This window comes from Martes martes (assembly GCF_963455335.1).
Source record: "Martes martes genome assembly, chromosome: 5".
Classification (NCBI taxonomy): Eukaryota; Metazoa; Chordata; class Mammalia; order Carnivora; family Mustelidae; genus Martes; species Martes martes.
The window spans coordinates 92,671,899-92,687,938 of NC_137892.1; the positions used below are offsets into that span (position 1 = coordinate 92,671,899).

At 37.6% G+C, this 16,040-nt stretch overlaps 1 protein-coding gene across 1 annotated transcript; it reads left to right on the forward strand.

The window, feature by feature from the left end:
* The first annotated feature begins 6,362 nt into the window (after positions 1 to 6,362).
* Positions 6,363 to 14,282, forward strand: LECT2 (leukocyte cell derived chemotaxin 2). The gene is made up of 4 exons (XM_080803994.1): positions 6,363 to 6,612; positions 8,085 to 8,181; positions 9,205 to 9,350; positions 13,995 to 14,282. Exons 1-4 carry the CDS (start codon positions 6,567 to 6,569, stop codon positions 14,159 to 14,161), a joined length of 456 nt encoding a protein of 151 aa, XP_080660120.1. The 5' UTR covers positions 6,363 to 6,566; the 3' UTR covers positions 14,162 to 14,282.
* The last annotated feature ends 1,758 nt before the right edge of the window (positions 14,283 to 16,040 follow it).

The following is a 16,040-nucleotide window of genomic DNA, read 5'->3' on the forward strand; positions in this document are numbered from 1 at the left end:
TTGGGTCCCTGATGGAAGAGCAGTGGCCCAACTGTGCTTGGGCTCATGGTTTATGGCAACCCCAAGTTGAGAGCCCACTCCTAGGCTCTGTCTCTACAGCTGGCTTCCCCACTCCAATATCTGAGGGCTCTGCCACACTCAGACACCTCTGGTCTTTCTGTGACCCCAAAGGTCCTAAGACCACAATGACCCAGAGAGACTCCCCCCCCACCCTGCCCCAGCTTAACCACTGGAGTGATGTCCCTCAGTAAGCAGATTTCTAAAAGGTCCAATTTTGTGCTCCCGCTGCTCTACTGCTTGCCGGGAGCCGGCCTCTCCCTCCACGGTCTATCTTCCCAAATGTCACCTCGGATTCACTTCTCCGCATGTCCTACCTTCCAGAATTTGTTGCTTTTCTGTTCACAGAATTGCTGCTCTTCTTCTCTTCTATCTCCTGTTGAGTTTGTAGGTGTTCAGAATGGTTTGATAACTATCTAGCTGAATTCCTGGGACCTGAGGAAATTTAGGTCTCCTACTCCTCCACCATCTTGCTCCTCCCCCTCAACAAATGAAAACTCTTAAACTGAATAAATGGATTTGACCAGACTGTGGGCTATAAGATATATATACAAAAAGCAGTTGTATTTCTATACCCCAGGAAAGAGCAATATAAAAATGCAATTAAGAAAGCAATTTGATTTATAACAACATCAAAAAAAAAAAAAGAAATACTTAGTCACACATTTAACAAATGAAGTGCAAGATGTGTATCTTGAAAACTACCAAACTTACTAAAATAAATTTAAAGAGAACCTAAATAAATGGAAAAGTATTCCATGTTCAAAAACTTGGGGAGTTAACATCATTAAAATGGCAATATTCCCCAAATGGATCTAAAAATTCAATTCAATCTCTATCAGAATTCCAGCCGCCTTTCAGATTTTCCAGAAACCAACAAGCTAATTCTAAAATTCATATTAAAGTGCAAAAGATTGAGAATAACCAAAATAATTATGAAAAAGAAGAAAAAGTTGGAAGACTCAGACTTCCTGACTTTGAAATTTACTAGAAAGCTATAGGAATCAAGTCTGTGTGGTAGTAACATGAGACAGACATAAAAATCAATGAAACAGAATTGACAGTACAGAATTCCAACAAGGGTGCCAAAAAAAAGTAAATGAGGGAAATATAAGTCTTTTTAACAAATGGTACTGGGAAAACTGGATATCTACATACAAAAATGATAAATTTGTACTCCCTGCTTCATACTATAAACAACAATTAACTCAAAATGGATCAAAATACATTTCCTAAATGCAAAATTCTGAACTCTTAAAACAAAGGCATAAATCTTCATGACCTTGGATCAGACAAAGATTTTTCAGATATGACACCTAAAAAACACAAAAGCCAAAGGGAGAAATTACAGTAAATGTCATCAAAATTAAAAACTTCTGTGCTTCAAAGAACATCATCAAAGAAAGTGAAAAGACAACACATGTGGTGGGACAAAATATTTACACATCATGTATCTGACAAAGACTAGTATCTAGAATATGAAAAGAACTCTTACAACTGAACAATAAAAGGATAAATAACTCAATTAAAAATTGGGCAGAACTTTTAAATACACATTTCTCCAAGGAAGATATACAAATGGGCAATAAGTGCATGCAAAGATGTTCAGCCTCATTGCTTATGAGAGAAATTCAAATCAAAACCACAATGAGATACCACTACATGTCCCCTTGGATAGTTATAATTAAAAAGAAAAATAATAACAACTGTTGGTAGGGATGTGGAGAAAATGGAACTTTCATGCATTGCTGGTGCAAAAATATAAACTGATGTAGTTGTTTTGGAAAACAGTTTAACAGTTTCTCAAAAAAGTTAAACACACAGCAATTCCACTCCTAGAGACAAACCCAAGGGAACTAACATACATGTCCACACAAAACTTGTAGCTGAATGTGCATAACAGCCATATGGCCATCATAGTCATCATACAGACATCATATAGTCATCAGAGCCAAAAGTGAAGACCACCTAAGTGTCCACCAACTACAAAATGTAGCATATTCATGCAATGGACTATTTATTATCCAATCATAAAAAGGAATAAAGTTGTGATACATGTTACAACATGGATAACCTTGAAAACATTATGCTGAGTGAGAGAAAGAGAGAAAGAAAGAAAAGAGAGACAGAAAAGGCCACATATTGTACGATTTCATTTACATGAAATGTCCAGAATAGGCAAATCCATAAAGAGGAAAAGTAGATTTATAGGTGCTAGGTGCTAGGAGATAGTAGGAATGGGGAGTGATTACTAAAGTGTAAGGTTTTTCCTTTGCAGTGATAAAAGTATTCTGAAATTAGACAGTGGTGATGACTGCATGACTTTGTAAATATACTGAAACCACTGAACTATGTTAAAAGGGTAAATTTTATAATGTTAATTAAATGTTAATTTTAAGAAGATTTTATATCTGTTAGCAGATATAAAAAACACACACATTTACTACATACAGTAGTTATTCCTCTTGGCTCATTCTCAAATCCTGAAAAAACACTCATATTTTCATCTTTCCTACCTCCAGTTTCTCCCAGTTGAAGAACATGGGTCCAGAGACCCAGAGAGGGAATCTATGAGACTGAGGTTCATGGGCCCATTTGGTGTCACCCAAGATGGAAACATTTTCCAGTCCATTTTATCAAAAGAGAGAGAGAGAGATTCCACATGGTTGGAAAACCCCTTAAAATTCTTAATCTCTTATTGCTCTCATTCTATATTCATCAAACCACTTTCCCAAAGTTCTAACATCAAGAAGGGAGCACATCCTGTCATTAGAGAGAAATCACCTCCACTGAAAATCATACCTACTTACCTACCTACCTACCTCTGTGTTCATTTATTTAACCTCCAGTAACTTGATGAACCTGAATCACTTGCCCCGCCTCAAACTCTGGGATACTGAATAAAAACCAAAAGCCAGATTCTGGATGAAGGTAAATTCGCCTCAATCAAGAATGACAAGTAGATTTCAATCGAGATGCTAATTTCAATATAATTATTTATATAATTATATAATTGTGAGAAAGAATCCACAATGAGCAAGATCATGAGGACATGCCTGAATAGTTTGACAGAGGAACATGCTTGATACATAGTGTCTGCCTTGAACACAGGCAGGGAAGTCATGCTACCTGCACCGGCATAGCTGCCACTCTGAGATAGACAATGTTCCTTCAGGGGTCTCTGGCCAGAAAACCTCCAGGTGACATCCCTCTAACCTTGAAGTGCTGTGTCTACATTTCATAAAGATAGCTTTCTGCTTTCAGTAGTACAGAACTTAATTTAAAACACAGAAATTTGAATGCTCCATTCTAAGGACCACAACCTATCCCTTCCATTATTCCATCAATGACAAAGTAAATGGCTTATTAAAAAATGCTTCTTTAAGTTCCTGTTTCCCAGGAGAAGTCAAACACCCCATACTTTAGAAAACTTGGGAACAATTCCCCATGTTAAAATTATTTTTGTAATCAAGTGCCACCCCCTTGCTAATTTCACCTCTCAAAGCTGTGGTGACTAATGTCTCATACTTAAAATTGTTAACTGTTCTTTGTCTACACAGAGGATTTGTGAGGGAATGACAGGAAAGGGGAAATGGGAGTTGATGAAGGTAGAAAGAATTTAAATGTTCACTCAGCATTCTTGAATCAGAGATGGAAGATGCCAAATGGAGCCTCATCATGAGGCTGAGTCTTCTATTAGCCAAAACATGTATTTAATGCCTTCTTTATTCTAATCACGACTAGGGCTGACTTTAGTGGAGCAGTTCTGGACTTATTTCAGGTTTCAGAATGCATTTGTTTAATAAATCAGTAACTTAACACAACATGCTGTTTCTAGATAGGTTTATCCCAGTAAAACGTAGGAGGAGAGAGTCTGTATGTTTGGTCAGGTGACCCAGGCCAACAACCCTTTGCAAAACACACTGGCCTCCCCCCTTTCACAAAGGCCTCTGAATTGCAGATCGAACCAAATATCAAAGTTATTAAGAAATAGTATCCTTGCCCTCTCACCCACTGTTCCCACAGCTAGGGAAAACCAAAAAGGTTTCATGTAAATTTTCCCAAATGGAAGCACTCAGACATACCCAAAATATCAACTCTTCCATTATTTAGTATTCTATTAAAATCCATAGTCTTTTCTTGCATTTAACTTCTAGTGTTATGCTCAGGTGAAGAGAGTATTTAATAGGATATGGATATTTTCCTGAACAAGAGAGACTGGGTGAAAATTACGAGAGAAACACATATACCCAAAAATGTTAGTGGGGAATGTTCATACTTTTCTGAAATGTTGGGAGGGGGGAGGTAATTTATGCCATAAAAATATATTACAGTGGCACCTGGGTGGTTGGTTAAGCGTCCAAGTCTTGATTTTGACTCAGGTTTGGGTCTCAGGGTAATGAGATCAAGTCCTCAACTGGGCTCTATGCTGCATGTGGGTTGCAGGATCAGGTCCGGTATGGGGCTCTGAGCTCAGCATGGAGTCTGCTTGGGGTTCTCTCCCTCCTCCTCTGTTCTTCCCCCAGCTCCCTCTCCCTTTCTCTAAAATAAATAAATAAAATCTTGAAAAAAAAAAAAAGAATCCATTACTTGCATAATCAGAACAATAAATACAGCTACTTATTAAAAATAAATAAATCATTACAAAAGAATAGTATTAGCCCTAAAATAAGATCAAGTGTTTTCTTTGGCTAATCAAAGTATAGGATTCAGTGGTTTTAAATCAGAACCAATTTGTTCATCAACTCCTGGAATCCAACCAGTCCCCTCACTCTGGCATTTTGGGGTGAGTTTACTTCCTACCTCGGAGGAAGCAGAGACAGAGTTACAGAGAAGCAGGGATGAGACAAGAGGAAACAATCGAGTCCATCAAGTGTGTGAGCTCTCATGTTATTCTACTGCAAACCTTTCTAACAGGAAAGGAGAACAATGTGGTAAAAGAGGCAAGTCATTTCTAGTTAGTCTCGATACAGGAAGCAGTTTTTAATACCACTGCCCTCAAACCGGAATTATAGCCAGTTTGAATTTCTCCTCTTTCTCCTGACCCCTTTACCTTTCGTGAAAGTGCTAATAAAAATAAAATGGTCCAGGCATGAGGCATGGGGGAGACATGAGAGGTCAACTTATGCTGATAGTTGACCTTATCTTGCAAACGTTAAACATCCTTCCGTAACTATAGCCCAACAAGTAACCTGACATCCACATACATTTCCTTGTGAGGAAGTACAGCTCAGAGAAGATGAAAGTCTGACTCAAAAATAGATAACTCAACGTTGTCTACTAACAGGTCAGAGTCTCTAAACAAACAATCTCTACTATGTAGCTATCACCTCAACCTTCCTTACAATCCCTGACAATACACAAGAAACAGTGAGAGTGCCTTCAGGCCCTGGGCTACCACTTCAAAATGGACATAAGTCAGTCTCCTCCAGAGCACATTTGGTTGGCTAGCTTGTATTTGCTTTAACTCCCTTAATATTTCCTTTACTGTGCTCTGTAACTCTGAGAGCTGATGGTTTTCTAATGTAAATGAAGGGGTGTGCCAGGCTGGCTGTAGGTGGGGCGGCCTGACTAGGGTGGATCCCTTCCATGTGACTTTCACCCTCTTCCAGGGGCCCGCAAGTTAGTCCGGGAAGGCTGTCTGCACAGTGAAGGCAGAGCACAAGAAGGGGAGAGACAATTCCCTGTAGGGCTCAGGCTCTACTCGTGAACTGTCACTTGTGTCTCACTTGATTGGTCGAAGCGGGCTGCAGAGCTGAGACACACAGCAAAGGTTGGGAAAGCTCCCCTGCCTCTGAAGAGAACATGGGAAGGGTGGGGATGCAGGGAGGGAAAACTGAGGTGACAATCTCAGTCTCCTGCAGCCACTGACAAATTACTTACATGGGGATGTTTCCAAAGAAAATCCCAGGGCCTCATATAATATTACACATAACAAGAAGGAGGTGTTGACACATACTTGAAATATACAGAAAATCACATATATTAATATACCAATAACCATATATCTACCTCTGATAATTAATTCATACTTTGATCCATTTGCTTCTCATGCTTTTTACAAAGGATTTTAGAGTTTAAGCATTCTGTCTACCCCTCCATAATTCTATTTCCCTCCCTCTTCAGAGGTACTTATTATCCTAAAGTTAATCTGTGTATATTTTTGTATTTTTTCTATGTACACAATCTTTCAGGAAGCCAGCCACAGCCCAGAAGACAGTCACCTAGCCTTATCATTTTCTGTTAATATTTAGTCAGCATTTCCAATAAAATTACCTTCTTCTCCAGATCAAACACTTTTACATAGGTCCTACATGTGAACCAAATAGGTACCCAGGGAATATTCAACTTGGACTTGCTTCATTCTCGTATTTTTTGTGTGTGTCTCACACTAAATTAATGAGAGATGCAACATTCTGAGGCTAAATAATTCAAACTTGGCTCTTTTTCAAAGAGCGTGGGGGCAATTCAAACTGTCAGAGGAAGAAACATCATAAAGCAAAAGCCAAATGTTTTCCACAGGAGTCCTTCTTTCTGCTGTCTTGATTTCAACTGGTAAGTCAAAAACAATTTTAGAAACTTGGCTAATTTAGAAAAAAAATTTAATAAAAGATTTAAAAGTCATTAATATCACAACCACAACAGAAACTTACATGGTTGACTACTGAAAATGGACTAGGAAGAATACATGGTCAGGGGTGGGAGGTCCTCCATGATTTCCACTCTTTAATGAGGGAAACATAAAAGTAGAATGGAGGACTTAAAGAAAGGTTTATCAGTCTTGGTCTAGGATTTAATTGGAACATCATTAGAAAATAAAAAGTCTGTGTGAGAATTTGATTTGGAGAATTCCTGATAATAGCAACTGGTATGGATGAAGACAAGGGGAACACTCCCTTAAGAATCAGGAGGAAAAAATGAGTCATTTAATAAATTGTCTAATATCTGCCTCAATTCCCAGGGATAAATATTTGTTGCCAAAGTGATGGTATTATATCTCGATCAAGATATTGACTTGAAGCTTGGCTCAAAGGTATAAGACATCTGAAACCCATCTTCTAAAAAGTATATTAAAGAATATACAAAAGGCCATATTCTGTGGCTCCTCTTATACCACGTATATCAATGAATAGTAAAATATCTTTAAATAAAATCAACAAATTAGCTCATTCTTGTTTTTGCTTCTATTTTGTTAGTTTATTTCATAATAAAAAGATGAGTTTGCTAACTGCATCTCTCTATGAATATTAACATCGAAAGCCTAGGAAATTTAACTCAATTGAGTATTTACTGCTTACCATATTAAAGAGAAGCTATACCTCAAACAAGTGCAGATAAAATACACTGAGAGAACCAGCCCCTCCTCCATGCTTTACTGCTATATAATTTTTCATATAATTACTTCTACTTCCTTCTTTCCCTTTTCTTTTCTTTCCACTCTAAATTGGTCTGACAAGTTCTTATTTCTAAGAATCTCCCTCTTTCATGTTTGCAAATATGAAAGAGATTTATTTAGTGCTAAATAAACTTTGCTAGTTCAGAGTCTGTCTCCTCTTTTAATTCAAACATTTTCTTGGATTTGGTTATTAAGACTGGCAGTAAGGGAACATTTCAAAGTTACTTTAGAATTTCTAGAATTATTTCTTTGACCCACGCTGTTCATTTTTGCTTAACCTGAACATAATGGTCCCAAGTAATAAGCAAAGAAAATTTGAAAAGCACAATCTATGTCACTCATTAGTCAATAACCTGAAACAGATTATAACGATGGAGATGTATTTATGCTTACAAATAAACAGTTACAAATACACTGTATGTAATAAAACAGTTATTTTATGGCCATGGAAAAAGCTAATTTTCCGTCTGAATCAGGAGTTAAAAGGAAGACCTGCCCACAACCTATAGAAAGTTAGAGAAAAGCTATAGTGAAAACAGAATTTTTGAATCCACTGGGAGACATATAAGATAAAGAGAGACTGGAAATATGTGAGGTCAGAAAATCTGCTTCTCATGTTTCTCTTTTTTAGCACTGGCTGGACCATGGGCTAATATCTGCGCTGGCAAGTCTTCCAATGAGATCAGGACATGTGACAGTCACGGCTGTGGCCAGTACACGGCCCAAAGGTATTCTTATGGTTCTTACCTCTTTGCTTAATGTCCTTGCCTCAAGTGCTCACAGTCATCTCCCTCTGACAGTAGGATCCAGGGGTGAAAGCAGCTGTACTAATGTCTTTAGAGCAGCTTCCAAGACCTCTGCTTCAAGGACGGACTCTGAATTGGGAACACAGCATATAATAAAGAGGGAGGCCGACAAACATCCAACAATCATCATGAATCTGATTTTTCAGGTGCTAGCCTTTTACAAAGGGGAAGAGGTTGGCAAGAGTGGGCATAAGGACAATAGTGGGGGTTGTCAGAAACAACTTAGAAATCTCACAAGCTGGGGTCATTTTGTGTTTGTGCTCCATTCACTCTGATAAACTCAGGAGTATTAAACTCACTGTACTAAAATATCATATACAGTAAATGATTTTTAAAAAATATTTATTTATTTACTGGAGAGAGGGAGAGAGAGAATCCCAAGCAGACTCCACAATGAGAAGACAACCCAACTCAGGGCTCTATCCCATGACCCCAAGATCACTACCTGAACCAAAACCAAGAGTTAGATGCTTCATAGCTGGAGCCACCCACATGCCCCAACAGTAAATGATGTTTATAATCACTTTGGGATTACTGAGACATAAGTAAGATGAGGGTAATTAATTCATTTATAATAGGTCTCCATAAAAAGACAACTTTTTAAGTGGACTTGAAGGGGTCAAGATTCATGTATCTATAAAATTTGCTTACATAGATTGGCTCATTTCCCCAAAATGCCATATAATAACCACAGTTCATAAATTCTTAAAGGCTGTCTACATACCAAATAATATCTGAAATGTTTTAATCTTTACAATATGGTTATTACTAACTTCAGTGGGGGAGGTTAAAATTTAGATAAAGAAGAGAAAGGACATCCCAACATGTTCTCCAGTTCTAGGGTTTGATATCCTAGCCTGAGAACAATGAGTTAACACCCCGTTTCTGGACAAAAAAAGTTCCTAGGGCAGTTCCTCAGTCTGTTCATTCTTATTTACATTCTAGAACTCACAGGCTTCACCAGGGTGTGGATGTCTTGTGCTCTGATGGATCCACTGTGTATGCACCTTTCACTGGAATGATTGTGGGCCAAGAGAAGCCATATAAAAACAAAAATGCCATTAATAATGGTGTTCGGATATCTGGAAGAGGTAAGAGGTGTTGTATACACCTGGGACACATACTGGAAATGTTTGATGCTTATCTATTTAATGAATTTGCCATATACTGAAGTTTCATACTTAATTCAAAAAGGTGACATCTATAATAGAAAGAACATAGGGTACCAAACTAAAAAGTCCCTCCCCTGAGATGTTTATGCACATACTCTACCTAACCCCACAGCCAATCGAAGGACTTTCTTCTTGTGGCCCATGTGGTTTAGTCTAATAGCCTACAAACAAAATCACTTTCAAGAGTATTTACTAGAATAAATAGATATTTTCATTTACCAAAATCCCACACTTCTAAAATGGTATTTCTGCAAAAGTTGACTAGAAATATTTTCAAGGCCTTCATGTTCTAGGTAAAGTTGTGTCATCTAGTACTCCAGGTATGGGCCTATTCCTATCTGTTTTTTGGGGTGGAGGTTGTTTGTTTGTTTTTTTAATCCACTGAGGTCTAACATTCACACAGAAAAGTGCACAAAGCATAAGCACGCAGCTCCTAAACTTTCACAAAGTGAGAACACCTATGTAACCAGCACCTGAATCAAGGGAAAAAATAAAATCAGCAGGATCCCAGAGACCTCCCCCTGTGCTACATATACTCATTCCTCCCACAAGGATAATCACTACACCACCATACACTAGTTTTGCCTATCTTGGGAAATGATATAAACAGAATTAAACAGTACTGCAGTCTTCTTTGTGGGGTTCTTTCATTCCACTCATGTTTGCAAGATTTGTTTTGCATGCCATTTCGTTCTCAATGATGTAGACTGTTCCATTATATGCATACATCTTCATCTATGTAATTACCCTTCTCTAAATGGATATTTCTGCAGCATCCAGTTTTGACTTAGAAAATGCTATGAAATTTCCTGCACATGTCCTGTAACGAACATAATGTGCAGTCCTGTTGGGAGTGGGCCTGGAGGGCACTGCCCTCATCCCAGCTGTAAGAAACATTCTGTGAGGGACGTCAGGTCCTCAAGGATCTCTATGGTGGCTGTCCTCTGTATGCGTGAAATGACAAGAGAAACTGCTGCCACTGGACAGGGTGCACTTAGGAGGCAAGGCCAAGGTTGGCATGGTTACCCAGAGGGCAACACAGCTGAAGTGCTAATCAGATTCGTCTGAAGCACAGAGATCTGTGGCATTGTCTGGTTAATTACAGTGACCCAGGAGCTGAACAAATGGGCAGCCTACTAAACCCTGATTTATTTGTGCAAATGGGAACTCCGATGAACAAAATTGTGACTTCAATCATCACAAGAGTGGGACATAAAACCTCTCCCTACCCCCTACCAAATGCCAGGCTCAAGCCAGTTTATGATCCCAGAGCCCCTTGAAAGAAACCAGGACTGGGTCCCTTTGAAGAAGGGCTCTGTCACGCAGCCAAAAATTAATACCATAAAACTTACTTCTAGCTATCCTCAATGGGACCTGCAGCTATTTAGCAGGACGGGTGCACACTGGGGAAGAAGAAACACTTGGGCTTCTCAGAGATTACTGGATACTCACTCAAAGAGGACACTAATTCTGGACATCCAAAAGGCCACTGTGGTTAACCAATCAGACTACAGGCTTCCAGGTTCAGGTGATCAATGTAGTTTCTCATCAGGGTCCATCTGACAGTGGTCCCACTGTGTCCATACATCCACTCTGTGGCCATTTCCCCAGTTCCAGGATGCATAATTGGCATCGACACAGTGAGGGCAGACTGCTGTAGGAATGGGCATGCTGGGTCACTTGGGCTGTGTTCACCTTCCACGTTAGCCACCACTGCCACAGTTTCCCTGAGTATTACTTCCAATGTATACGCCGACCAGGAGTGCATAAACGTTCCAATTGCTCCATGCACAATATTTGATGCTATTTACTTTTTTCATTTCAGCCATTCTGATGAGTATGTAGCGGTATCTCATTGGCTTTAATGTGCATTTCCCTGATGGCTAATGCAGCTGAGTACCTTTTCATATTTATTGATGACATGGATATTATATTTTGCAAGGTGCCTATTCAAGTATTTTGCCCTGTATTTTCTGACTTTTCTTACTGGTATATAGGAGTTTTTGGTATATTGTACATACGAGTCCTCTGTCAGATCTGTGTGTTGTAAATATCTTCTCCCACTTCATGAGTTACATTTCACTTTCTTTTTAAAAGATTTATTTATTTGACAGAGAGAGAGAGAGAGATGGAGAGAGAGAGGGATCACAAGTAGGCAGAGCAGCAGGCAGAAGGAGAGGGAGAAGCAGGCTCCCCACTGAGCAAGGAGCCTGATACGGGACTCGATCCCAGGACCCTGGGATCATGACCTGACCCAAAGACAGACGCTTAAACAACTGAGCCACCAAAGAGCCCCTACCTTTCACTTTCTTTATGCTATCTTTTAATACAAAATTCTTACTTTTAGTGCAATCTAATTTAGTATTTTCCTTTATTGTCAACATACTTTTTATCTAAGACCCATTTCTCACCCTAAAATCATAAAAATACTGTTTTCATCTTTCATATTTAAATTTACAATCCATTTGGGATTTGGTTTTGTGTAAGGAATGAGGTAGGGATCAAAATCTTTTTCCTCATATTGGTGCCTGACTTAGTACCATTAACTTGACAAGACTGTTATCTCCCCTACTGTATTGCAGTATAGTATCTATTGTCATAGATTGTGGTCTGAATATAAATAAGTCTGTTTCTGGTCTTTCTACTGTGTTTCATTGGTCGGTGGGTCAATCTTGCACAAATACCACACTGCCTTAATTACTGTAGCATTAAAATACATCTTGATATCTGATAGTATAAATCTTTCAACTTCTGTCCTTCTTTCAGATTGCCTTGACAATTCTTGGTCACTTGCATTTCCAGATACATTATAGAATCAGCTTATCAGTTTCCACCAAAAATTCTGCTGGGACTTTGATTGGGTTTGCCCTGATTATATAGGTCAAATCAAGAAGAACAGAGATCTTAAAAGTAATGAGTCTTCCAATGCGTAAACATGTTATAGCCTCCATTTATTTAGGTCTCTCTGCACTGTTGTATTAGTAGTTGTCATATTGTTGAGGCTGTGCACATATTCTGTTTAATGTGTAGACATACTGTATTGATTTTGCTTAGATTTTCTATAGCAGTACTGTCCAACAGAAATAAAAGTCACACATATAATTCAAAATTTTCTAGTAGTTAAGAAAGTTAAAAAACACTGAAAATTAATTTTAATAATGTTTTATTTTACCACATATCTTTAAAATATTATAATTTCAAAATGCAACATAAAAATTACTAATATTTTACCTTCTTTGTACGGTCTTCAAAATCCAGCATGCATCTTATACTTTTAAGTAAATCTAACTCAGATTAGCTACATTTCAGGTGCAGACTAACCACATGTGGTTAATGGTTACCATGGTGGATAGCTACAATTCTAAGGCGTTTCTTATGTTTTCTGTCCACTTGCCCTGTTTTCATGCATATGTGTGTTAAAATCTTCTATTACTAGTGGGTTTCTATTTCTTCCAGTATCTCAGATAGTCTCTGCTTTCTACACATGGTTTCTGTGTTATCTGTCCTTGGACAATTGTAACTGCTGTATCTTCATTGTATCTTTCAGTATAAATAATTATATATATTTGCATATTGTAGCATAAATTCTCCTTCATCTTGTTTAATTGCAGTATAACTGCAGTATAAATTGTCCTCCTTTGTCTTGTTTCTGTGATTTTTGGCTTGGGTTCTACTCTCTGATAACAGAATCATAACCCTTGCTTGCCTTATTATTTCCATCTGCTTGACAAATCTTGATATAGCCCTTAATTTTTTGCCTTTTTCTTTTTTTATTTAAAGATTTTATTTATTTATTTATTTGCAAGAGTAACAAAGAGACAGAGAGAGCACTAACAGGGGGAGGGGAAGAGGGAGAGGGAGAAGCAGACTCCCTGCTCAGCAGGGAACCCGATATGGGGCTCTACCCCAGGATCTTGAGATCAAGACCTGAGATGAAATGAATGCTTAACCCACTGTAACTTAACTTAACACTGCATTGTGTTTTACTGGATACAACATAGAACTGGGTTTTGCTTCTCAAGCCAGCAGGAATTTTTTTTTTTTTTTAACAGAGGAGTTAACATTTATAGATTTACCTCATGTATGCATCCCAACATTGTCATATTACATCATAATTATAGTATTAAATTAACCTTATTTGGTGGGTCTTTGTTTTTAATTTTTTTTCTTTTAGTACTTAGTAAGATTTGCATTTTTGTGCCAATTATGTCCATTTTTCTTTTTCTTTAAAGTCTAATCACTTTATTAAACTAGGTCTTGGAGTTGAAATTATTCTGGGTAAGAACAAAAAAATATGATAAAAGTTTCAATTTTCTCAGCAGCCTAGTGCTTTCTGCTATTCCTCAGTGTCTTCATTAAATTTTCATTTTAATCTACTCTCTCTTGGACATCCAGTCTTCATCTCTGATATGATTTTGATGTCTTCTTCTGTTCCCTCACTGAGTTCAATCAAGTCTCATTTCTTTTTGTTTTCTCTTTCATTTCTGTTCTTATTTTTTGAATTTCTGATTTGAAGCTACTGAAACCCAGATATTGACTAAATTAACTTCTGATTTCTTTTAGGTTTCTGTATTAAAATGTTCTACATTAAGCCAATTAAATATAAAGGCTCTATCAAGAAGGGAGAAAAACTAGGAACTCTACTGCCCTTGCAGAAAGTCTATCCTGGCATACAATCCCACATACATATTGAAAACTGTGACTTGAGTGATCCTACCGTGTACCTGTAAGTGGAAGACACATGACCACATCTTCTAAATAGAAAACCATCTTCTTAAAAACCTGGATGCATATCCTACTCTTCAAGAAATTTGTGTCTAAATAAAAACATGATGAATGTAAGAAAGAAAATAGCATTTTTATTTCAACTCATTGCCACTTGAATGTTCGTCAACTAATTTCTGAGAGTTCTCTGCTTTTTCTGTCACCTATGGGATCTGAGGGGTCTTACTTGTTTGTTTTTTAAAGTTTCTCAGTCCTAAATACACAGGATAAATAAACATACAAATTCTGGCCTCTCCAGACCACGTTTTTGACACTTCTAAGACTAGCTACCTTTCTGCCTAAGAATAGGAAAAAACCCGAAGCTGTTCTCCTGGTACAAGAATAGAGTGTTGCACAGTGCTGGACACACATACATACTTCATAAATATTAAGTGAATAAACTGGAGTTAAACTCTGAGTAAAGGTAGGGAAGAGTTTCAGCAATATCCTCAGGTTTGTCAAACCGGTCAAAGGGTAAATTGTTTGCATGGAAAGACAGAATTCGCTGGTTTTCACAGCTGCACTTGCCCAAATTATATGAGCAAAACATTTTCTAAACTTAAATATAAGAAAATACATCAGTATTCTTGATTTCAGTAAGACTGCATTACAGGAATTTATCATCCTGGAAACTTCCCATGAATTTTTGCTTAAATCCTTTTGGAATGTAGAAAACTCCAGCAGAAAGATTCCGTTCTTAGTACAGATGTGCTAGAGGAAAATGTAATTAACTGAGCTTTATTACTGGAGAATTAGCTGCATTTGTATGCTACGATATATGTATGAGAATGTTCATATCACTATTTGTCATGGCAAACCCTGGAACAACTCAAACGCTTACTACAGTTGATATGAACAAGTGAGCCATGACTTAGTCACAGAATGGAATAGTATACAATGGTCACAGTAAATGAGCCTTGGCTAAACATAACAAGATGGATGAATCATAGCAATATAATTTTGAGTTTAAAAAAAAAGTCCTAAAGATTATATATAGTAGGATACTCTTTTTATAAAGTCAAAACAATTAAAACCAAAATGTAATTTTTAGGAATACATATATGCGGTAAGAGTAAATTTAAAGGAAATCAAGCAAATAATGGACACTCGTTACCGCAGGACTAAGTAAGAGAAGCCACAAAGAAACATTTAAGTTACTGTCATGTCAATGTTGTCATTTTACAGCTAGGAGGTGAGTATTTATTATAATATGTTACAGTAGTAACAAGACTTGCCGGTGTGTGGTCAGGAAGAAGAGTTCATGATGACTCTTGGTTCAGAGCCTCTACTGGTACTTTCCCATATGCAATCACATAGTATTCTCTACTGGATCATAACATCTCATGTAAGGCTAACAAATTAAGAATTTTAATTTGGTTTTTTTTTAAAAAAGAACTATAACCAACACTGTTAGGTTTGATCATCTACCTTATTAATCTCCTTAGTGCCAAATCACTTTAGGTTGTTTTCAGAAATTAAAGTTGCTTTTAAAAGACTAGGCTGTGTTCTCATTCAGAACACAGAATAGGAATTAGCACAGAGACTTCGAAAACAATTTTTAAAGGAGCTCTAAGACGTGTGAACAACAAATAATCAACCTTATTTAGTGATTGTTTTAAAAACCAGACCTGTTGACTGGAACGGAGAGCCTCCCCAAGGTAGAGCAAGACCGATGCCTTCTGTCTAGCACTCCATAATCACTCTTGTAGCTGTTAAATGGAAATGCAAACTTTAGACTAAAGGACTGCTCTTAGAAAGAACCAGCATACAGCGCCCTCTGGTGCATTTCATCAGAGGGCTGTTTTGTTTTGTTTTGTTTTGTTTTTTAAAATTTCCTTTCCTTTT

What these genes read in the sequence shown, in the direction of transcription:
- LECT2 (XM_080803994.1), top strand. Translation starts at nt 6,567, where the DNA reads ATGTTTTCCACAGGAGTCCTTCTTTCTGCTGTCTTGATTTCAACTG. An exon ending in TGCTGTCTTGATTTCAACTG is followed by an intron (nt 6,613 to 8,084) that starts GTAAGTCAAAAA and finishes TCTCTTTTTTAG; the next exon opens with CACTGGCTGGACCATGGGCT. An exon ending in TGTTCGGATATCTGGAAGAG is followed by an intron (nt 9,351 to 13,994) that starts GTAAGAGGTGTT and finishes GATTTCTTTTAG; the next exon opens with GTTTCTGTATTAAAATGTTC.